This window comes from Periplaneta americana, chromosome 2 (genome assembly GCF_040183065.1).
Source record: "Periplaneta americana isolate PAMFEO1 chromosome 2, P.americana_PAMFEO1_priV1, whole genome shotgun sequence".
Taxonomy (NCBI): domain Eukaryota; kingdom Metazoa; phylum Arthropoda; class Insecta; order Blattodea; family Blattidae; genus Periplaneta; species Periplaneta americana.
In genome coordinates this window covers 86343321-86367683 of record NC_091118.1, presented here as the reverse complement: position 1 = coordinate 86367683, position 24363 = coordinate 86343321, and the positions used below count along the sequence as shown (strand labels likewise).

Sequence of the window (24363 nt, the reverse complement as noted above, 5' to 3'; positions counted from 1 at the left end):
ACGAATCATTCACAATATAAGCAATGTATAGCATTACTTGACTCAAGGTGTACAAGTATAGGTCTATCATTCCTACGTAGTAGACTCCTCGTATACCTCTTTACCTATTCTGTCGCTTTGGAGGCTGAACGAAGAGAGGGTATGGGTGGTTGCACAGTTTCCTGGAGTAATGGGATCCTAGATTGTACACAAATTTCAATAAACTCTCTTCGAGCAAACCGAGCAGAATTGTTATCAAAGTAATTTTACAAGAGAAACCATGAACAGTTTTAACGGAGGAAAGACAAAGTGTTTCGCACGAATCTGTACACATTAGAGGAACTCCAGGCACGAAAAAAATAAAAATTTTAGTAGATGAGCTTAGACGAGTGAATGACATATTCTCGCGATATCAAGCTTATATACGAGCGGAAATACAACACTTTCAGCATCTACTGCAAGATATATTTCATAATCCATTTCAGCTTCTATCGTTGTAGGCAGCATTTTGCAGGCTGATGCTCGACCTGTCGCCCGGGAGCCAGATCTAGTGCTACGGCAGCCACTTATATTAAGGACCCTATAATTTAAAACATACAATGCTGTAGTTGTAGAGAAAGTTTTTGTGTGCAACGCAGAATATTACATTGTATTTGCTTAGTAAATGATTTCATTTCGATATATTAACTTTCAAATAATAATAATAATAATAATAATAATAATAATAATAATAATAATAATAATAATAATAAACTACGTACAAACAGGGTTGTTATTTGATAACGCATACAGCGTATAACGAAAAAATAGGAGTAGCTTCAAGACATCGATCGTATTTTTAATTTAGGGTTATCTTCTTCTTATTAAGTTTTCCGCATTCAAATTATTTTTCGTCTTTTTTAAATTTCTTCTTTTTCAGTATTTTCCCACATATCTCTTCTTGTTGCCTAAATGTATTCATTTTTCTTTTCAAATAGAAAAATCATTACACAAATCAGTTTAACCTGAATGAAAGACGCATTTTATAAAATGAACAGTATTTGCTAAACAATTTAGGAAATACTGTATTACATTATTTCTAATAAAACAATCATATTATGATACTGTTATTGAATTTAGTAGTACTGCACGCGAGTTCATGAAGGCGAAAGTTGTTTGGCAACGCCTAAAGTAGTGTCATAGTTTCGCGTAATAATTTCTTCCTGCGGCCTGACATTTATCGCCGAGCTTCGAACATTTATTATGATGATCGGTGTACGGTCAGAAGCCAGGTCTATTAATATTTCGCTTTCATGAAAGGAAGGGCGTTGCACCGATACCTTCCTTATACTAGCAGATGTTCAATACTGCATACTGCAGAAATAAGATTCAATATTAGGAATTCAACTTGACTATAATAATAATAATAATAATAATAATAATAATAATAATAATAATAATAATAATGGTAACATAAGAGAGAAGTAGAGAGTAAATAAGAGAAGACAGAGGGAAAGGGGAGAGGACAGAAAAACGAAGATGATAAGAGGGAATAAAAGAAAAAAAAGAAGAGATGATAGAAGAAGATAGAGGAGAAATGGAAAAAGAGTGAGAAACGAGTAAGAGAGTTTGGAAAGATAGAGCAAAAGGACAAGGAGAAAGGGGGAGGTACTGGGGTTGAAGAGGACAGAAAAGAGGAAGAGAAAGAATATAAATAATGGAGAGTAAGAAAGATACAAGAAAGAAGATTATAGAAGAGGACAAAAGAAGCAATGAGATGAGGAGAAAACAAGAAAAAACAAGAATGGAAGTGAAGAAAATAAGGAAAGGGGAGAGAGATAAAGAAAGTTTAAATTAGTGGAAAAGGGCTGAAGAGAAAAAATGAAGAAGAATAACTGAGAAAGTGAAAGCAGAACAAGAGTATAGAAGTAAACGGGAGAATATTTTTTTTCATTTTAAGTGTAACTTACAGTTTTTAAGGATTTCATACCAAATTTCATGTACAGTATTTTTTTCTTATTCTACTAACTTATTCTACTACTTATTCTAACTTTGTGGAGAAAGTATAATAATCGGCAAGGAATACAGTTCCAGAATTGAACTCATATACAACGGACACATTTTACCTTCAAACAATGATCTGCATTTGTCTCTGTATGATACCATGTTGTGATCAAATTTTTAAATTATGGTTTATTTAACGACGCTCGCAACTGCAGAGGTTATATTAGCGTTGCCGGTGTGCCGGAATTTTGTCCCGCAGGAGTTCTTTTCCATGCCAGTAAATCTACTGAAATGATCCTGTCGCATTTAAACACAATTAAATGCCATCGACCTCGGCCGGGATCGAACCCGCAACCTCGAGCATAGAAGGTCAGCGCTAAACCAACTACGCTACCTAGGGGCGACTGTGTTGTGATCAAGGGTAACTCATAGGACTGTATTAAAAATTATCAAATTCGATATTTGTGACTGACATTAGATCTCTAGATTTGAAGATCTTTTTATTCGATTATTTGACGACTCTGCATCAATTACTAGGTTACTTGCGTCAGTGGTCTTGATGATAGCGAGATGATATTTGGAGAGATGATGACGAGATTAGCCATTGTAATCGCCTGAGAAACCAACCAGGTAGTCAGCACAGACTGATATCGAATCAAGCCCGAACATAGATCCGGATTAGCGGGCAAACGCGCCAATTGCCTGAGCTATGGTGGCAAGAAGAAGAAGAAGAAGAAGAAGAAGAAGAAGAAGAAGAAGAAGAAGAAGTTACCTGCAATGTCTTAGGAATAGTGCGCTGGTGGGAGTATTAATGACTTCGAAGTAGGCGTACTATATTGTTTTCAGTTTTGAAAGGATTAAATCGGAAGCGATGTGAAGTCCTCAGTCGAAGTTCTGTTGTCACATAGTGGTGCGAGATCCAAGGCTTCTTCGTTGTTCTAATGTTGTCACCAATATCTATATTGAAAATTCGAGTATTGACCTTAGCGTTGTCATAATATTTTTTATATAATCTGTTCTTTTCCATTCTCGTTAAAGACTGACTATCTCTCTTGTTACTCCTAAACTTCTTCATTTATTTAACGTATTTGGAACTCCTGTCTCATATCGTTATTTCTTACACATTTTCCAATTTGAGAGTCTTTAGCTAGGAAGTTCATTATTGTTTTCATTTTAATTTTATTTGTACACGATATAAAGCGAAAATAACTTTTATTTTGTTAGGTTTATTTATACACGTTTTAACATTTATGTCGTATCGCGTGTGTAGGATATCTTTGGGTACATCAACAGGCCCTGGACTATTGTTGCGATTCTGTTTCTGTTGTAATATTAGGCCTAGGTTACATGAGGCGTTCAGAGCTAAAGTGGATCAAGATTCATGAGACGCAGTTTTGAGATAATAGGATTTGAAGTTAACTTGCTCTAGTGGATTATCTAATTTGATTAGCAATAATTTTGTTGCTCCATTCTCAAATTCTAGATTTATAAAATATAAACAATTGTGATGTTAATTGGTGCAAAGCTTTGGTGACTTGATCCACCGTGAACAAATAATCTGATATTATTATGATGTACCGAAGCACATATGATATTTCCGTGCAGATATTCTGCATCAAATAATCTGAGCCAAACGTGACTTGTGTCACCTCCGGCGAAAGCTTGGAATTAAGACTTGATCCATTACTGCTCGGAAAAGATCCAACTTCAGATAATCAGAAAATAAATTAAACTCAATTTATGAAAATTTATGACTTGATCCACTTTAGCTCTGAATGCCTCATATATGGCGTGTATTCATTCAAACTGATTTCAATGTTTAATGGTTACGATGATAATTAAGACGGTAATGAATCATGGTATGCAAATTTCTAATCCGACATTTGCCTTTGTGACAGAGAATAATCACAGCAAACTTGGCCGACCACGAGGTTTGGACCTGGCACCTCCAAAATATGAGTCTAGTGCGTTACCACTGAGCTACCTGCTCGGTTCGCGAAAGTATTGTAATACGGCGAACATCTATTTCCAAAACTTAATAACGAAAATACATTCTTTCAGCGTCCCCAACAACAAATAAGCGATTTTGTACATGCCACAAGAAGAGTTGTGTTTATATTCAGTACAGTGACCTGCAATGTTCGAAAATGAGAGAGGCAACTAAGACTTTGCAAACTTCGTCTTATTTCATATGAAAAACTAATCGTAAGATCTGTACTAAAATCCTTAAGCGGTTAAAACGTGAAGGGATGGAAGTGAAGGCTGGCTAATAGAGCAAGTTCCCGTTTCGCGGACAATTAGCCTGATAAGCCCCAGGCACCCGGAGCTCCAAGCCCTTCCTATATCTACATCGGAAACCCGTACTACCTCCAAAACTTCACACCAGCCTATTTTTACTAATGCGGATGATATGTATATATATATATATATATATATATATATATATATATATATATATATATATTTATTTACACTGCAAGTGGGCAAGCACCCGGTGGCAGTGGTATACACAATATAAACAATACACAATACAATTATACAATACACAATATAATTATATACACAATACAATAAGAATACACAATACAATTTAACACAATAATTACAATTAATAATAAAACATAAAATAACCTAATTTTACAATACAACCTACATATGCATAAGCCCTACATAAGTTTCAATAGTATTTCACTTCACTCTTATCTCACTCACTGTAGTGGCACTATGACGCATTTCACTGGCACTTTAGTACACATTCCACTGACACTCTATAACACATTTCATTGACGCTATAAATTATCACTGATCGGAACTATTCACTGCACTGAAAACCATAACTTTACTGACTCACCTCGCTTCACTCATATAACAGTTCAAATAAGACAGATAATTACACCCTTATGCATACTTATAAACAGAACTACATTTAAGCTAAACATTTCTAGTCTAAGGCCCTCTTACACGCTATTTTTTAAATAATTTACAATTCAAACCAAGGGAGTAACTCGTCAGGCTAAATAAATACATGTCACCTTAAAAAAATTAAATATTAAATGTCACCTTAATTTTAATTTGCACTTTATATACAACTTAAGGAAGCACACATCTCAAAGACCGCTGCAGGTAGGTCATTCCAATCATTTATAGTTATATTTAAAAATGAGAATTTACCTACATCCGTTTTCTGTTTCCTACATTTGATTTTAAAATCACGATCATTCCTACCATAGTACATTGGCTTTTCTAACCGAGCCGTTATGTCTACCCATGCTTTCTGACTTAGATGTGCTCTATACAATGATGTTACTCTAGTTTTCCTACGTCGGTTTTCCAAAGTTTCCCATTTAAGTTCTTTTATCGTATCGTTTCCATCTTCTCTTTTACCTTTAACAAATTTCGCTGCCCTATACTGGATTCTTTCTAACGAATTTACCTGATATATTTTATAGGAATCCCAACATGTAGTTCCATATTCCATTAACGGTCGCACTAACGTTAGATATGCTATTTCCCTCGATTTGGGACTAGCCTTTCTCAAGATTCTCATAATAAAGTGAAGTGCCCTCCATGCTTTACCCGTAACATTGTCAACATGCTCTCCCCAAGAAAGTTTGGAGTTTAATTACACTCCTAGGGTGAAATAGGGGGAAAGGTGGAGAGTGTTAGTGGAAAAATAGAGGGAAACGAGAGTATCCCGAGAAAAGCACTCTGCAACGTCTGCTTTGTCCACTACAAATTCCATCACGACGTGGCAGGAGATCGAACTCGGGCCGCCTGGACGGAAGTCCAGGGCGCTAGCACTTTGGTCATAAACGCGGCGTGGGAGTGAAGAACAGCGAATATTTTTATAACAAGGTGGAACAAACATGACAGGTTTCCTCCTGCAGAGCGAACATCGGCGAATATCGAACTTTGTCATATTCGACAAATTTGAACCGAACACAGCGCCTGTAATGCACGACGCTAATTCATTATCTACTAATTATTTTTTCGTAATTAATGCTCATGAAATAAAACACATTTTAGCAAAGAATTAGTTTTTATTTGAATAGAGAAATGAAATTATGAACTTTGTATCAGGAGAAAATGTTCTTCTAAGAGAACTGTTGTACGTGTACATGTGATGCGTTAAAAGTAGCTTACTTCGGGTTTTACGACTACTAGAAACTTATAACAGCAGTTTTTATTGAGAAAAGTTCATACTGCGGGTCGTTAAGATGAACTTTCACTATTGAAAGTTTTCAAACAATAAAGCGACCATTTTGCAAACTCAATAGGCAATTTCTGGGAACGTTACAGGAAGATGAAAGCAGACAATCGAGAACGCAAGCTATTCAATGGATACTTCACTGGGTAGCTTACAAAGAACTACTTCAAACTTGATAGAGACGAGACGATTCAACTCTACTCCATATTCCCTACAAATAAGTACAAGACGAAGAAAGAAACGTCAATGGAGTTCTGAGAGACTGAGTTGAATGGTTTCAGTTGTTGAATTTCTATTGTCAAGAGAAGTGACGGAATTCTTAGCATGAGATGGTGCTGTAGCATGAAGGAGGCTACAAAACTGAACATACAAAATAAAAGAATGTACATGCATTGTAATCGTTGTCATTTCATGCTGTGATCATAATCGTATTATTGTAACTGTAATAGCTACTAATAACACTGGACAACAAATTTTGACTTTTTGTTTGCGACATGAATGAAATCTCACTTTTCTAAAGGATCACACTATGCTGAACATGAATATGACAACAAAAATGCTAGGTTGGTTCTGGTTTCAGAGTAAATATTAAGAAAAATTCGATAGTCATTTTTTCTATGAAAATCTGTCTGATGTCTTGTAAAACATCGCTTACCTTTTCTAAATGTGCTTTCTCTTTGCTTCCCTCTTGTAGTCGAGTTGAGGAGCATCCCTGATGACTGTCCAGCAGTAGTCAGCAAGCATTCTTGCACTCCACTTTCCCTGGTAACGTTTTTCCATTAATGATATATTTTGTTGGTGGAAACGTTCCCCATGTTCATCGCTTACTTCCCCACAACTTTCAGGAAAACAATTCAGATGGGAGTGTAAAAAGTGTAATTTAAGGGACATGTTGCAGCCCATTTTGTGATAAGAAGACGCAAATTCGTAACAAGGTCTTCATAGTTTTCAGCTCGTTTGTTTCCCAAAAAATTATTTACGACTTCTCTGAAAGAAATCCATGCCTCTTTCTCAACATCATTTAAAAGGTATTCAAATATCTCATCTTGGTGAAGTTGACGAATCTGTGGGCCAACAAAAACTCCTTCCTTTAACTTGGCCTCACTCATTTTAGGAAATTTTGAAACTAGGTATTTGAATGCCGGTCCATTTCGTTCCAACTTTTTAGCAAAGTTTTTGATGAGACCAAGTTTTATATGTAGTGCAGGAATTAAAATGTTCTCAGATTCCACCAGAGGTTCATGTTTAATATTCATTTTTCCAGTTCCCATAGCTTGACGTAAAGGCCATTCCTTTTTAATGAAATGAGAAGCTCTATCTCTACTGTTCCATTCGCATATGAAACAACAGTGTTTAGTGTAGCCTAGTTGGAGTCCAGTTAATATTGCAATTACTTTGAAGTCTGCACATATTTTCTATTGATAAGTGTTATAATGAATTGATTCAAGAAGGAGTTTCAGGCTGTCATATGATTCCTTCATATGCACTGAATAACCAATAGGAATTGACGGCAACTGATTGCCATTATGGAGTAATACAGCTCTGAGACTTAATTTTGAGGCATCTATAAACAACCGCCACTGATCAGAAATGTGATTAATGTTCAGAGCACTCAATAAGCCACTAACATCACTACAAAACACTAAATCGCCTTCCACAGAAAAATATTTCTCAAGATGTTTCTGACGGTCACGAAAAAATGTCACTTTCACATTTTCGGCAAGATAGTTCCATTGTCGGAATCTGGAGGCTAACAACTCTGCCTTGGCTTTAGAAAGTTCCAGGTCTCTCACTAAATCGTTTAGTTCATTTTGGCTAATTTTGTGATGTTCAGATTTAACATCAGGTGCAAAGTCAGGATCTGTAGATGTGGATTGTTCTGAATCACAAGGCTCTTCTTCCGAATCTATGGAATATGATACAGGGGATGCAGGAACAGGCAGCTCATCACTATGGGGTACAGGACGAGTAGCAGAATGTATGTTGGGATATACAATGGTCTTCTTTTTATAATTCGTCATTCCTCGGAGTGGTGGTACCATACAAAATAGACAGTTGTCAGTGTGATTTCTTGGCTCCAACCAAATAACTGGAATGGCAAAAGGCATCGAAGGTCTCCTGTGATTCAACCAATCCAGAAGATTCGTGTAGCAAGTGTTACAACAGATATGTGGAGCCCAACTCTTATTTTGGTCTCCTAATTTGCAGAATTCACCAAAATAAAGATTGTAAGCTGTTTTCATAACAGGAGTGATATTTCTCCGCTGCACAGCAAACACCACTTCGCCGCAAATGTAACAAAAACTGTTAGGATCATTTATGCACTTACGTGGCATTGTTAAAAACACGTAAAATTTTATCACTATTATTTATTATTTATTTACTATTTACTATTATAAATTAATTTTACTCTATGTCACAAATTTCTTTGTAGCGTTTTAAGACAAAGTTTTTACTTGAGTTTTATCTGTTAGTAAATCACATCTGCACTCCGAAACACTTCTCAGGCACTGAAGAGATCTACTGTAAATGAATTCTTGTTTTGTATGTTTATCTTAGTCCCTTCCTCACAATAACAAACCTAAGATAAACCCAGCTCGTCCTTCTAAGTGAGTTTATTCATCCCCTATATTCCTCTATATTCTTATCTAGTTACAACTTCCTGTCATAAGTATAATATGCCATACTATAAAAATACGAAGCAACTGGCAACTTTCAGTAACAGTTTCGTTATAAGGGATGCCCAATTAATAAAAAATTGTATATACCACTTATGTCGCAATTTTGCTGTTGACCAGTATAATCTTACCAACATAGTTTGCATTATTACTGTAGTCACAATAAGTTACGTACAGACCTTTAATTATATCTCTGACTCTGTGCAACGTAACAGTTTGCGGTGAAGGAAAAGAGAAATAACAAAAGGTTGCGATGCTTTTAATACTCTTACTGCTCACGATCAAGATAAGGCACTTGAAATTTAACGATCATTCAGCGGCACATATACAATGTAACATCTGTATCTACTCTAGCTGAGTTTACTCAAGCCCATAATTTAGAACCTTTCCAAACGTCATTAAATAGACTCACGATTATACAAATCTGGCTTTCAGGTAGTAGCTCCCTGTAAAGCAGGTTTGAATAATTTCAAGGAAAAATTGTTCAGACTCACGATTGTTTTCCACTGGTATGGAGTCAGTACAACACTGAAACTCATAATACAGGACATCATATTGACTACGCCTGCTACCTCTGACAGAGGTTCTGGCTGACATGGACACCCTTCGATATGGAAATTGGTCGCTGTTCAGAGACTAAGTCACGTTTTAAAAGGTGTTCCTTATTTTTGGTTTACAAGACCAATGTTTTTATTGAATTATTAAAACTAATGATAATATATATATATATATATATATATATATATATATATATTTGGTTTATTTAAATCAAGAATAGCTCGGAAATTATCGTCTGCGCTGTGTTTACACGCGTCTGTTTTACATGAAATAGAAAGAATGTTTTATTTTCGCTGGCAGAGTTAAGGCCATAAGGCCTTCTTTTTCATTCAACCAGCCTTAATCAATACAAAGTTACATACATATTTAAATTATGAAGATTTACAATACAATTAAAAGATTCTCCAGCAATATAGAGAGGCATAGAGAGACTCGAAGCCCGGTCTTTGTAACGAGAAGAAAGAGCTCTATCGCTAAGCCATAAAGCAGCGGTGACCAAAAGTCGAAGGCAGTGATTACACGCGAGAGACAGTCTAAGTAGTAATGAGATGGGGGAAAGGTACTTGGCATGAAAACTACAATCAGTGGTGGTTCGTGCACTAACATTGATTTCTTCATCAACCCCGCGAATAAAAATAGCAAGCTTTGCTGTATCAGTAAAAAAATTTAGGTCACATGACACCCCATAGGATGACTCCCTAAGGGAGGAAAAAAATACAAACTCCTCTAATCGAAGTACAGTTTGATATCATGAGACATGATCTATGACTAGAATAAGAGAGCGATCGTACTGCACAGATGGCATAACAATGGCGCGCTGTGTATTAATACAAGCAACTGTCGTTCCACAAACAGACTGATCGGGTAATACAGGGACATAATTTTATTTTTACTTCAGTTTTTATTGTACCTGAATTTTTTAATGTACTTCACTGCCACCCCCTCTACTAGTAAACTTCCAACCGTCCTCCACACAGAACCGAGGCCGCATATGCAGTACTGAGTTAGTGAGTATAATATGTTCCAGAAATATGTTCGCGTTTTCCAGTGACGAAAGAGCTTTCAATATTGAATCATATTTTCGCACAGGTACTGTCCTCCGTTTGCCTACGTCGCATCCCGGTTTCCCCCACCTGCTTCTGTTCGCCCCTCTGTAAAGTCTAGTAGCTGGGCTGTCTTAGCTCTTTTCAGAAAACATTAATTTCTCTTAGGAATTGGACGTCTACGTAATATTATACAACTGTTTAAAATAACTTAAATAGAAGGGCCTCGTTAAGTAATTAACTGTCACGTGATTTCCCCTCCCCCTTTCTACGACCCTGCGACAAAACCACTTGAACGGACAGTAGTTAGCATTTCTGAGTAATTTTATCTTTTCGGATCGGGCAGAAGTGAAGATTGAATTTACAGTACGTAAGGTACTCTTTTATAGAGTAAGTATAGAATTATTTCAACATGAGTTACTCGTACGAAGGACGAAACTGGTAATTGGAATTAGGTACAATAGTCTGTAGTGCGATAATATGCACAAAAGAACTGAAGCCTGTATCGAAATGAACGGCCACCATTTTCAAAAATGTGTTTAAATATCCATATTACGATTATTTTTCAATTTAACTTCATTCTCTATATTGTACGCTAATGTGCTGTAACACTACAATATACACTGCATAATGAATAAGTCCGAATGGATAGCTCAGTTCGTGAGTAAAAACACTAAGTGTTAATACAGTGCTATATTTTGATTAAACAAAAACCTAAGGAAAATTATCAAACTCAAAATTGCGATATTTCCTAGTTTACATAAATGGATGAATTACTTTTCTTCCCTCCTATACCTAGTGAAGTGATTTGTATTTTACGCCAGTATCATCGAACTCCAGTCTTGGAAGGGGGAGCAAGCGGTGTTTCCGGTTCTAGACCTTTAATCCAAAGATAAAGCCAGGTTAATAGCCTATTAAAATGTTAGTAAAAATAAAATGATGTCCCTGTATAATTAGGCCTAAGGATATATAAGTAGTGTAATCTTATGGAAAATGATTGCATTTGTGTCCCATATATCACTCAGCATATGTAACTCCTAGCTTCTTGCACCTTGATAGCAAAGTGCCTGTGAATTTTGCTCATAAATATGTTGATTGGAAAGACCGACCATTTACTTATGAAGACATGATTTTTTTTTTTACTAGTTTATTGAAACAGTATCCTCGATATAAGCATGTAATTTTGTGTCCCTTCCAGGTAACAAGATGTACACGGTATTCGCTCCCATTGACCGCGCCTTCTCCGTGGTAGACTCGGACGACCTGGAGGAGCTGTTGACGGACAGAGAACTGGCGCGGGCCCTTGTGCTGCGACACACGAGTTCCGGAACCCTGTACAGCGCCGGCATGAGGTTCTACCAGCTGCGCGACTCCATGGAGAAGGGATCCACTATCACACTTCACAAAACCAACGGTACGAGTAAAATGCGAATCGTCTTCTAGAACCAGGGACAGTCGCTAGAAATGTCGGGTGGACGGCGAAGAATAGCTACACCATTTTCTTTGTCAGTTACTAATACCAGGAAATTTCCCCAAGTTAATTCATTTCCCTGAATTCTGTTGCCAGAAAGTAATTTCTCATGCAAAAGACACAAGGGAGGGATCGTTTACAAAACCCTGCTGAGACAAGAACGCATCCTATAGCTCACGCTGACTTGGCAACACATGGATGACCCTACGGAAAATAACAAAACTTTGATTCAATATTAAATATTAAAACTTTGATTAGTAAATTGCACATTACGATGTACCACATCAAAAGTAAGACTTTGTCTAATTGTGACAAGGCATTCTCTTCATTATATAATAGCTATAAATTAATGTTGCTTATTATTACAAAAACACGAATAGAAAACAAAAATTGTAACTGCAGTAGAAAGAGTGTATACATTATTAAATGCACAATGTCACAAATCCAAAAGAAGGAGGCAATGTTGGGTATTTACAAGTATATACTGTTGTCGAGGGTTTGAGCACCGCCTTGCGTGTGATTGTTTGTTGTTTTTCATGGTAGCATCCTTTCTACAACGATATTTATAAATATTTTTTGATATGATTACACTTTAATTACTAAACTTAGCACCAGATTATTCAAACGTTCAACTAGATGATTTTATCTGTGCATACATACAAACATTACATAAATCAGCGGTGACCAAAGCGGACGTCGTGATTTCATCGTGTAATCACAAACATTCAAACGGGTACGAGGAGTTTCCTGTACATTGCTGTGTGTTTCATTTACGTACTGAAGGCAAATAGTGGCGATATCATGTCGCTCTAGAAACGCTGTCTCTACAAGCAGTAAGAGGTGGTTTCGTAAAGAATGAGAAGGAGAACTTTTTTGTTGTTCTATCGGACAAAATGTAATATGTTTACTTTGCTCAACGGTTCAATTAGAAATATATAGAAACATTAATTGCCACGCTGAATAATGTATTATTATTATTATTATTATTATTATCATTATTATTATTATTATTATTATTACTGACCATTAAGTATATGTTTCTATAATTCTTCTGTACGTGCATGAATATTGACATTTTTAGATCTTCTCCCTAGAAAGATAAAATTATTAGGTTTTATCTCAATTTTAATCTTCTTAATCTTTAGATGAGGGTAACTATTTATTAGTTATTCATTTATTAATAATATTGTAGAAAAACTGATTCAATATTATGTGCCAACGAACTGTTTAACGCCAGGAATTGACATGTCTTAAATCATAGCCAGGAAGAGAAAGATGACATAAATAAATGTAAGGAAGTCAACTACCTAATGTGGTTTGAAATATCTTGTACTCTAAAACCTTTTATTAGAAAAGAATTTCTCAAAAGAATAATGATTAAAATAGCTTAAATAAATTGTCCATAAGAAGTTTTCAATTTTGAAAAACTACGAATTTCTCGATCAAGTATCGAGAAAAGAATTTAGAAAGTTCCTGAAGGAAGAATTAAAAAAAGAAGCAAGAAAAATCGTATATTATTCACTGGCTCTTGATGACAGCAGTGACATTACTGATACAGCAAAGCTTGAGATTTTTATCCTCGGGACTGATCAAGATGTTAGTAGAGAAACCACCACTGGTTGTAGTTTTCATGCCAAGTACCTTTCCTTCGTCTGTTACTTCATAGGCTGTCTGTCGCAAATAATCACTGCAGTTCGAGTTTTAGTCACCGCTGACATAAATACATACCTGTACATACAGTACATACGATACTTTGGCCAAAACTTACATATCACCATTGTCACATCACCATCGTTATCGTAATAAGAGCTTAATCATCGTCTTACATATCATTGTCATATTTCCATCACTGCTGTCCTCATTCACAACGTTGATGTCGTCCTTATCGTCTTTTTCCTTTCCTTATGCTCGTCATAATTTTCATCGTCATCGTCAAAATCCTTGTCTTCATTATCATACTCATCGTCGTCGTTGTCATCATCCTCGTCGTTACCGTCATTCTCATCGTCGTAAGCATTATTGTCATCATCTTCATCATCGTCGTCATCATCCTTGTCATCGTTATTATCCCCTCTGCCATCGTCATCGTTATCATCATTGTCGTCAACATTGTTATCATCCTCTCTGTCGTCATTATCATCGTCATCGTTATTATCCTCTCTGTAATCTTTGTCATCGTCATCGTTATCATCATTGTCGTCATCGTCATCATTCACTGTGTCGTCATTATCATCGTCATCGTTATTATCCTCTCTGTAATCTTTGTCATCGTCATCGTTATCATCATTGTCGTCATCGTTATTATCATCCTCTCTGTAGTCATTTTAATCATCATCGTTATCATCCTCTCTGTGATCTTTGTGATCGTCATCGTTATCATCATTGTCGTCATCGTTGTTATCATCTTCTCTGTCGTCATTATCATCGTTATCGTTATCACCCTCTCTGTCAACTTTGTCATCGTTATCATCATTGTCGTCATCGTTGTCATCATCCACTGTGTCGTCATTATCATCGTCGTCGTCATCCTCTCTGTCATCTTTGTCATCATTATCATCATTGTCGTCATCGTTCCCATCATTCGTCATTATCACCGTCATTGTTATCATCCTTAACGTCTTTGTTATAGTTGTCATCGTCATCGTTATCATCCTTGTCGTTGTCATCATCTTTGTCATCGTTGCCATCATACTCGCTGTCGTCGTTGTCACCATTCTTATTACTATCGTTATCATTATTGTCGTTGTCATCCTCATCGTCATTGTTATCATACTTGTCATCGTTGTTATCATCATCATCCTCTTCGTCGTCGTTGTCAATGGTCATCATCCTCATCATTGTCATCATCCTCATAGTCGTTGTTATCAACCTTATCTCCATCGCTGTCATCAGTCTCATCATCGTCTTTATTATCAATGTAATCATCCTCATAGTCGTCGTTGTCGCCAACTTTAACGTCATTCATTGTCATCAGCTTCATAATCGTCTTCGTGATCATTGTCTCCATCCTGATTGTCGTCGATGTCATTATCCTTGTCATTGTTGCCATCATCTCGTTATCGTCATTATCATTGTCATCATCCTCAGCGTCATCATTTTTATCATCCTTTTCGTCGTTGTCATCTTCATTTCTCATTATCTTTATCATTATATTATCATCCATATCGCGGTCATTCTCCTTATGATCATCAATCTTCGCCTTATAATTATATACACGGAGAGGCATTGTTAAATTAAGCACATATAAAAATTGCTTCATATAAATAGCCTATACATATTCGTAAAATTGTTTTTAAAACCTCCTTTAAGACAAGGTTATAATAAGTAAAGGAATCTGACTTTGGCAAGGGTCAGAAACTTGCATTAATTGTTTCTGGAATCCTTGCAATCGTAGATCTACATAAAGGCACCTCCAATTTTACTTACCTTCCGGAGGAAACATTGTTGAGAATACCGTACTATAGTTTTTAAGTATTTATCGCCTTCAATCGCGAACCTCCGATCACATGGGGAGATACCTAAAGTAACATCTAACGTATTTCACAGCGAGACTAAAAATACTACAGTTTTAAGATCTGAGTTTCGCAGACTTCTCACGCTTCAAAACATCAGCACTAAATATTTCATAAAGGTATTTGATTTAATAAATCTCTGTGCTTGACCTGTAGCTTCTTACGGAATAATTTATGATTCTGCAAGACGAGTGAGTGGATCTCTGGTAAGTAATTTTATAAATTTTAAGAGAAAGGAATGAAATATACCAAACATCCTCGACACAGAGGGAAACGTCAAACAACGCACAAACCACACACTTACAAAAGCTGAATCGAGGATATTGGGTCTATCCGTAATTAAAAATCAAGATGATCTCAGGAGGCCGTGTGTCTGTACTTGAGAACGTTGAAATGAAAGGCGAAAGTTGCGCCTGTATGAGGTCGACCTTTCACCGTGTCTCGAGACAGAGAAGAGTAGATGAACACACACTCCTTTCATTTCTGACCCATTATAATCCCATGCGTCTGTCACAACGCGGGCCGCGGGCAACAAGAGTGCATTTGAATATAATGGAATCATTGTAGGTTTCATGTAAACTGGAGAAAGCAAGTTTTTCATTAATTCGCACTTCCACGGGTTTCATAACTGCAGTGTCGAAGCACAAAGAATTAACGCATTAAAAGAGCCTGTGTGAATGTCAACTGTGTCTAATTTCCACGCGATTGTAACTAAAACAACTTTATGAATAGGGGGAACAAATATATACGCAAGGAGACAAAATCAAAATGGAGATAAGAACTCTCGTTACCTCTGTCATACCGTAATTGTACACTTACTACACCTCTGGATCATAGTAGGGTTTCATCGTATCTGACTTGAGTGAAGACAAATGGAAATACTCATAATTTCATATCGGAAAGATAACGATAGTTGTAATTAGTGAAACGAAAAGTATAGAACTTGAAGTAAACAGGTAATTCTACCATACATCCAATTTCTCCACTACAAGTTTCATAAGATTCGTCAAGGATCAAACCCCGATTTTCCTGTTGCTTATTACACTTTTACTACGTCATACTACTTTTGACAATTAAAACAGTACGAAAGGATGTGTTTTAACCAATCATGGCTGTTCATCGCTACAATTTTATCACTTTCCTAACATTTTTTTTATTTTTATCACTTCCCTAGCATTTGTTTTTTAGCACTTCCCTAGCATTTGTTTCTTTGTTTGCCAACATTTCAAACTGCAAATTCTTTATGGTACTATAAAACATGCTTTGAGATCGTCATTTGTTTTCCGCATGGATAGTCAACTGAAAATGGCGGCTCTGTTCAAACTAACATAAGTAAAGCTAACATAAGTGAAATAGAATTTTAGTAAGTCAATTAATATTTAATTGTATTAGAGTACTTTATTTCTTCTAATCTTTATATACTTTCTTCTAATTGTGTAATAGTCAATTAAATCCCACTCCAATTTTGATTTTCTCTAGATAAATCAAAACCTCTAGTGAGATTACTGCTGATAAACTGTCAGTTAAATTACAACTCAGACTTCACAAAATTATCTAGAATCAATCTTTGGAGGATGTAACTTAGAATACAGTATGTAGTAGATAAATACGGGTTTTACTTTGCTTTCAGTAATACTATTTTCATCTGGTCATTTTATCAGGGCAGAAAGTCAGAAAGTGATGTCTAGAAGTTGGTATTTAAATTTCATAATATTGATAAACTTTATTTGTTAGTATTAACACAATTAACAAAGCTCCGATTAACTGAACATTATTTTATAAAATAAGCGAATAGGAAATGTTTCGCTTTTCAGTATTTTGAATGCGATAATATGTCTAAATATAAAGACTAAAAACATATACAGAGTAATATGATTTTAAGCAGGATATGAGACTGCTGAAAGGATCTTGGATAGGAAAATGAAAAGAGAAACACTAAAATTGTACCAGAATATGTTCGTGCCTTCCTCAACTCATTGTCTTATGTGAGTTTGTGCAAAACTAATGACTAGTGGCAGGCAAAATATGGAATTTCATATTCTAAACCATTCCTGCTAGCGATATGGAAACAAGGATTTTAACGATTCACAATGCGTCGTATGCATTAACGACAAAAATTGTCATATTTCATACTATTTCGGTAAATTTGCTTATTTCATAAAACTCTTCATATTTTTCACGTTTTCCCCTTTCGTTATAGTTACTTACGATACAAGACCGTTATGTAGAACTCAACATGCGAGCATGGAATTTAACTAAACGAGTGACAGCGAGTTTAGTTATCCATGTGAGCATGTTGAGTTATTATAACGGCCGTGTACTGCACAACGTTTTATGGTATTTTGAATCGCAGGCTATATCTTAAGAAAAAATAAATTAATAATTATATTTTGCATATTGTTGGAACAGAACTTATTGAGAATTTGTAAATATGATAATAATTGAGAATCATTCGTCTTAATCAGTTACTATGATAGGAAAAGAGTCATAATCGGTTACTGTAGTATAAATAAAACAAAATACCATATAGTTATTTACGTGTAAAATAATAGGTGCTGGCCCGTTAAGTCATACTTTACTTACATAGATGCACCTCTGTTAATCGATCTTTAAGATTCAAAATATCATAAATATTTATATAGCTAACTACCACTCAACGGAGCTTCCAAACATTGTAAGAAGACAACAGAGATGTCTTCTAGGAAACACTTGAAAATCCCAAGCTACTCATTTCACTAGCATTCCGGGATCTCCGAATGGTATCTCCAAATTGCCCTTTAGAGTCATTGAATTCGAGAAGCCAAAATAAAATAAGCACATTTTTTTTTAATCCCGTGAAAAGTCGATGGCTCAGAACCACACTGTTCCAAGTCCATTTTACTATTTTTTTTTTCAGGAGAGTTATTTTAAGTTCCTGGCATTCAAAACTTTATGAAACAATTTGGAATAACTTCATAGCAACCTTATGGAGAGGAATATTTACAATTTTGTTCGATTCATATATGCAGACAAGAACTGGAACACAATGAAACACAGATTTCTTTCTTATAAAAAGTTGGACTTAGAACAGTCTGGCTCTCAGCCATCGAAGTGTTTTCAGTATTGCCGTGTCTGCTTATGATACATGTGTAAATTAATGTTTTAAATAGGTTGCAACCATACATTTTGCTGTCTACTTAATTTATCCTCCTTTTGCAATTTCATGGGTTTTTCACCGTGCAAAACAGGTATTAAATGACAGAATATTAAATTTAATCTTTTACAAGAAAATATATAAAAGGTACTGTGTTGAGGCCAGCCAATTTAAGAACTTTTTTTCACGATCGGGGTTTTGTTGTATTTACAGCTATTGTTGTTAGGCCTTGAAAGTTAGAATTTCCACATAGAAACTTGTTGCTAGGGAAATCATTTTTCATGAATTACACAATCTCGGAAACTGAAAAACTCGCTCTGCTCGTTTTTCAAACGTTTCCTCCATTTTGTAAAAAGCACTTCCCAACCTTCTATCGTAATACTAATATGCTATTTGTTCTTTTCAGTGTAAAGAATTAAGTTACCTACCTAGTTCTTGCATTCAGGTAAGGATTTGATGATGATGAAAAACTGTATAATTATGCAGATTTATTTTATTTTATTTGGTAGCATGTTGAAGACAAACTATTAATATTTAAAGGATTATTTGTAAATAGAGATGTAAACATACTTAAAACTGCTTAGGAATGAATATATTTTAACACTGAAATATGTATTTCATAATTTCATATTTTGCGAAAATGAATTTCTTATTTAAAAAAAATTGTATCATGTTGTGCCGGTCTCTAATGACGACATATACCGTAATATCTATTATCTATACTTAAACAGTGCAATGTATAAATTAAATCAAATATCTAACTCCTAACATTATAAAGGATGTCTTTTGTTTGCAATCCAGAGTAAAAAATAAATGTTTATTTTATTTGTGTGCTGGCTGGCTTTACGAGGGCTCGACCCGAGATGGGTCCGCACGCTTTGGCCCATTGTGCGCCCTTTATATGCGATTATTATCTAAGTCCGACAGGTGACCTGGTGGCATTAGTGAATCTGACGCTGACAGATGAGACATTCTGCCTCAGCCCCTGATAGAGCCAGGTCCCGTCCACTTACGAGTGCCTGATAAACCCTCGGACTCGGAGCCCCAAGCCCTTTCTATCAGTTTCGGGAACCCATACTACTCCCAAGACTTCATCCCTATTTTTATTGCAGTTGATAGATGAAATGAGGGGAGGTGGAGCGTGTTGATGAAATGATAGAGAAAACAGTAGTATCCCGAGAAAAACCCTCTGCAACTTCTGTTTTGTCCATCAAAAATTCCATCATCACTTGATCGGGATTTAAACCCTGGCTGACTGGATGGAAGACTAGCATGCTAACACGTGAACCACAGACGCAACTACTCGTATTTATGTGCACAGTAAATTATGCACGGTTCAACATAATCGATAATATTATTCGTAACATGATGAAGGAACTTAGTTGTGATTAACACGTGAAACGTGTTACATCTTTCTATCTCTATTCTTTCTCTTTCTGGTCAACAAAGATGTAAGCGCTTATCTTCCATCCTAGTGGCCATCTAAGCGAGATGTAATTGAGAATGGTTAGTCGGTGCACTCTTGTTTCTCTCGCTGTCATTTCACATGCCTTCATAACATCGTTATCTTCTCAAGGACAAATAATACACCCTATCATTTCCAGAAATATACATACATACATACATACATACATATATATATATATATATATTTTCTGCTCAAAATATTTCCTGTCTCGTGCGCATGCGCAACTTGCTATCTTCGTTTCGAATTGTTCTGGCAGAACAGTACATCTCGACGAATACGAGCACTATTAACACTTCGCCACCTGCAGCGAGCTCCATTTGAATTTTATTGGCCATGAAAATGTAGTCGTTAGCTATTTCTGTAATAGTTACTTCAGGTACCATTGTTTCCCACAAACTCGGCACTTCGAATTTCGTTTGACGTGTGTACGGTAAGAGCTAATCTGGAGTATTCAGTGTACTATTATCGTTAATACGTTCCGGCTAGGGAATTCGTCGAACATATGGTCTAAACCGAAGAGAACATTAGTGCAGACTGTATCATCAAGGGTTGTACGAAGTAAGTTCTACAAGAGAAGTAATTAACAGGATATATTCTCAACCTAATAACCAGAAAATAAACTTGATATCTTTTCTACACCAGGTGTTAAGAGAATACTGCTCCTTAGTAAAAAAAAGATGTAGTATGCAAGAAATTATCAAAGTGTTTGCCGACAAGTCACTCTTCAACATAAAATTAATGTATAAATACTAAGTATAAAACACTTCCATTGTTTATTTTAGTGCAACATCAGTAAATTAATTACGTCAGGATTATAAAGTGTACTTTCATTTTGGCCTATATAAAATGATTTACAACACTTATTTCGCGATGCGTGCAATCTCAGTAAGTAATCGCTTGAAATGGTGCCACTCACTGTAATATTCATGTGATGCAACGAGGCGGAACTGCTGCTATTTACATTATTAACGGAAACGTCATTTGTGCATGACAGCTTCTGTAAAACTCAATGAAACGTAAAATAATTCATCGGGTAGAAACACTCTACACGTTTCTGTTCCGCTCTCATCCACAAACTATAACTAATTTCAGTAAACGCAAACCATTCGTTCAGGAATTAGAATTGCAAAGACAAGTGAGGGGGGGGGGGTCAGAAGCAAAGGGGTACAAGTGACATTTCTAAAAACGTGAGTTAAGTGCATCCAGGGCAAGCTAAAACTTTTAAAATTTTAGTGGCAAAGGGATTCATCTTTTAACCACATCACACACTAAAATTGAAATAAAAATTTTCACTGAATTTACGAAATCTTAAGTACTTTCAACCACATTTTCTCACAGATAACTTAAGTGCATTTATACCCCTTTGCTTCTGACCCCCTCAAATATAATTAAGCAAAGTAACAGTTTAAGTTTTACAGAAATGATTACAAGTGGCTACTACCAGAGCGAGATGGTGTTCGAATTAGCAATTAGCAATTGGCAGTAGTTTATGACTCTCACAAAGCGATGCTGAAATGAGAACGGCGAATGAAGCCGAAATACTCGGGTATAATGTGTTCCTATACCACAAATATCAAAGAATCCGTTTCAAACAGACATCTATTTCCTCTTGGTGAGAAACCATCAGGAAAGTAACCTGGCCGCGGATGTCTTTTTTTGTTGCAACTTCGTCCTACCATTCTTTCCAAAAATTAGAGTGTTTATTCCTGACGGAAGCCCTTAACGTTGCTAAATATTGCAGTTAGAGCAATTGGGGCCATTGAAATAGTAACAACGGTTAGAAAGTTTGGTTGCAATCTCAAATAGCTACTAGAAAGCCCCATTTACACTGTGCCAGTTGGCGATCCAGTTGAGGTGTTCAGTAGCTGGATTCCAGCTGGACAGGCCAGTGAATTTAAACATTTTTGTTTTCACTCCCACCTCATCACAGTCCAGGTACTGTCACGTTTAAACAGTTGACAACACACCTGTAAGTTGCTGGCGAGCAGTACACATATGCAGAACAATCGAATTTTTCTTTTTTTCTTTCTTGTGAATTATTTGTTTTATAATTTATTGTTGTAATTATCAGAAAAGCCGAACTCCGAACAATTATGGAATATATTTAGGCCTACTCCTGAATATAACAAACAGTAAACAACAGATCTAGGTCAGTTGAGCTAGTCTACTATTTATCCAATAGCTGCCACCGTGTGAACATCAATGGCCAGTCTGTCTATTTAGTAGCTGCTGGCTAGTTGGAAATCCAGCTGCTGTCAAACTGGCTGGCCAATAGCTGACACCGTGTAAACGCACCATATAAAGTAAACATAATTTTATTATGCTCGACGTACAAATGTACATTTATTTATTTATTTACTTACTTACTTACTTACTTACTTATTTACTTATTTATTTATTTATTTGCTTGTTTTTTTATTTAATTGGACACTGGTGTGAAGAAACAATTCAGTCAGTTGATATTACATTTTACATTTTAAATACCTATACTAGTATTTGCGGTGACCAAGCAAGTCTTGCAAATTCAGGACTCGAGGTACAAATTATTATTTCGTATCCAACTATTATAAAAAAAAAATTAAATACAATTTAGAATTATCACCAACAAATGCAAAATCTTTGGCTTGAGGCATCGGGCCCTGGGACTTATCAAGCCACTTGCTCTGCGGATGGGACCTGCCTCCATCAGGGGCTGAGACAGAATGTCCCACCTGTCAGTGTCGGATTCACGAATGCCACCCAGGCCACCTGTCGAACTTAGACAATCATCGCATATACAGAGTGATTCACGAGGAGCTTATTATTTTCTAAATACATTGTGAGCAAGAAATGTCATATAAACATGTGTCCCAATCTCAATATTTTCAGAGTTACACTAATTTGAAGTTGTTAGTAAAATACCTGTTTTCTTTAGTTTTAAGGGTAAAAAAAAATATTACAAATAGAGAATGAGCAATTCAGAAGTATCATTTCTTTAATCGGCTAGTGTTCTGAAGCTAAAAATATGTTGTTAATTGCTTTGTACAGATTTTGTTTTTTTCAATTTTTAACTAAAAATTGCATCATTCTTATGTACGAGTAGGCCTACTTATCACAAAAATTGTTACAAATCATACGACTTTACGAACTTGATACTTTACAGTTCTATTATGCATCCTAATGTACAGTCTTGAAGAATTTACAAAGTGGCGTGATTTGTAACAATTGTTTGATAAATATGTAAGAAAATGTAATTTTGAAGTTAAAAATCGGGGGAAAAAAATCTATACGAAGCAACTATGGAATTTACAACACATTTTTAGCTTCAGAATACTAGCTAATTAAAGAAATGATACTCCTAAGTAGTTCATTCTTTATCTGTAATATTCTTTTACCCTTAAAACTAAAGAATAATGGTATTTTACAAACAATTTCAAATTAGTGTATCTTCGAAAATATTGAGATTAGGACACATGTTTATATGACTTTTTTGCTGTGAATGTCTTCGGAAATAAGCTCCGTAAGTGACGGTAAATCTCCGTGAATCACTCTGTATAAGGCGCACAATAGGCCAAAACATTTCTAAATATAAGGACCTGTCCTGGGTCCAGCACGCGAAAAACCAACCAAGAATTATCTGCTTCAAATGGTTTTAGACTTTCTTTCCTTCTTCGGTTGTCAGGTAGATTCTTTTTATTTTTCATAATAAAAATAATATCGATACTACTCACCCATTCCTTAGTACACTTATATCCATCGAATTCAGGTTAAATATTCTGTTTGCTGTTTCAGGTCAAGTGAAGGCGAATTCTGCAAACGTCGTGACCCAAAATATTCCCGCAACAAACGGAGTCATCCATGCCATAGAAGGACTTCTATAAAGGACGCGTCGTAATAAAACTCAGTTGCTATGTACTCCCATTCATATAAGTGTGTATGAACTTCAAATGTGTACTTAAGGACGCTTCTCAAGTGATGAAGTGCATTTAAAACGTCAGATCCTCAATATCGCATTGCTGAATATGAGGTTACGGACTGCATGCGAAACTAACTTGTATATTTATGTAATAAATGCAGATTTTTTTAAATATGCAATGTATTATTTTATGTACCTCTTCAGAGTCCTTTACAAATTTAATTATAATCATAAATTATTCCCATGTGAAAAACTGTAAACAATATTAGGATTATGAAGTAAAATCTCTCAAAAGGCTGAGTATTAGGTTGTGTCGAAGTATTCTGGGAAGAAGTCCGCAATACAGCCACCAAAACAGAGCCAGCGAAGCAGTGTTGCTGACTTCAGCTAGCACTAGACAACTATAAGGAACATTCACCAGCCATCACCCCCGTTC

The 24363-nt window shown here is 35.8% G+C and overlaps 1 protein-coding gene across 1 annotated transcript in view; it reads left to right on the top strand.

Annotated features, from left to right (window-relative positions):
- LOC138694383 (uncharacterized) overlaps nt 1-24099 on the top strand; it is a 226229-nt gene extending 202130 nt beyond the window's left edge. Inside the window, exons 6-7 of the mRNA XM_069818069.1 lie at nt 11647-11862; nt 23804-24099. Coding sequence (XP_069674170.1) covers nt 11647-11862; nt 23804-23892 — 305 coding nt within the window. The 3' untranslated portion in view covers nt 23893-24099. The remainder of the gene's footprint in view (nt 1-11646; nt 11863-23803) is intronic.
- Nucleotides 24100-24363: the final 264 nt, after the last annotated feature.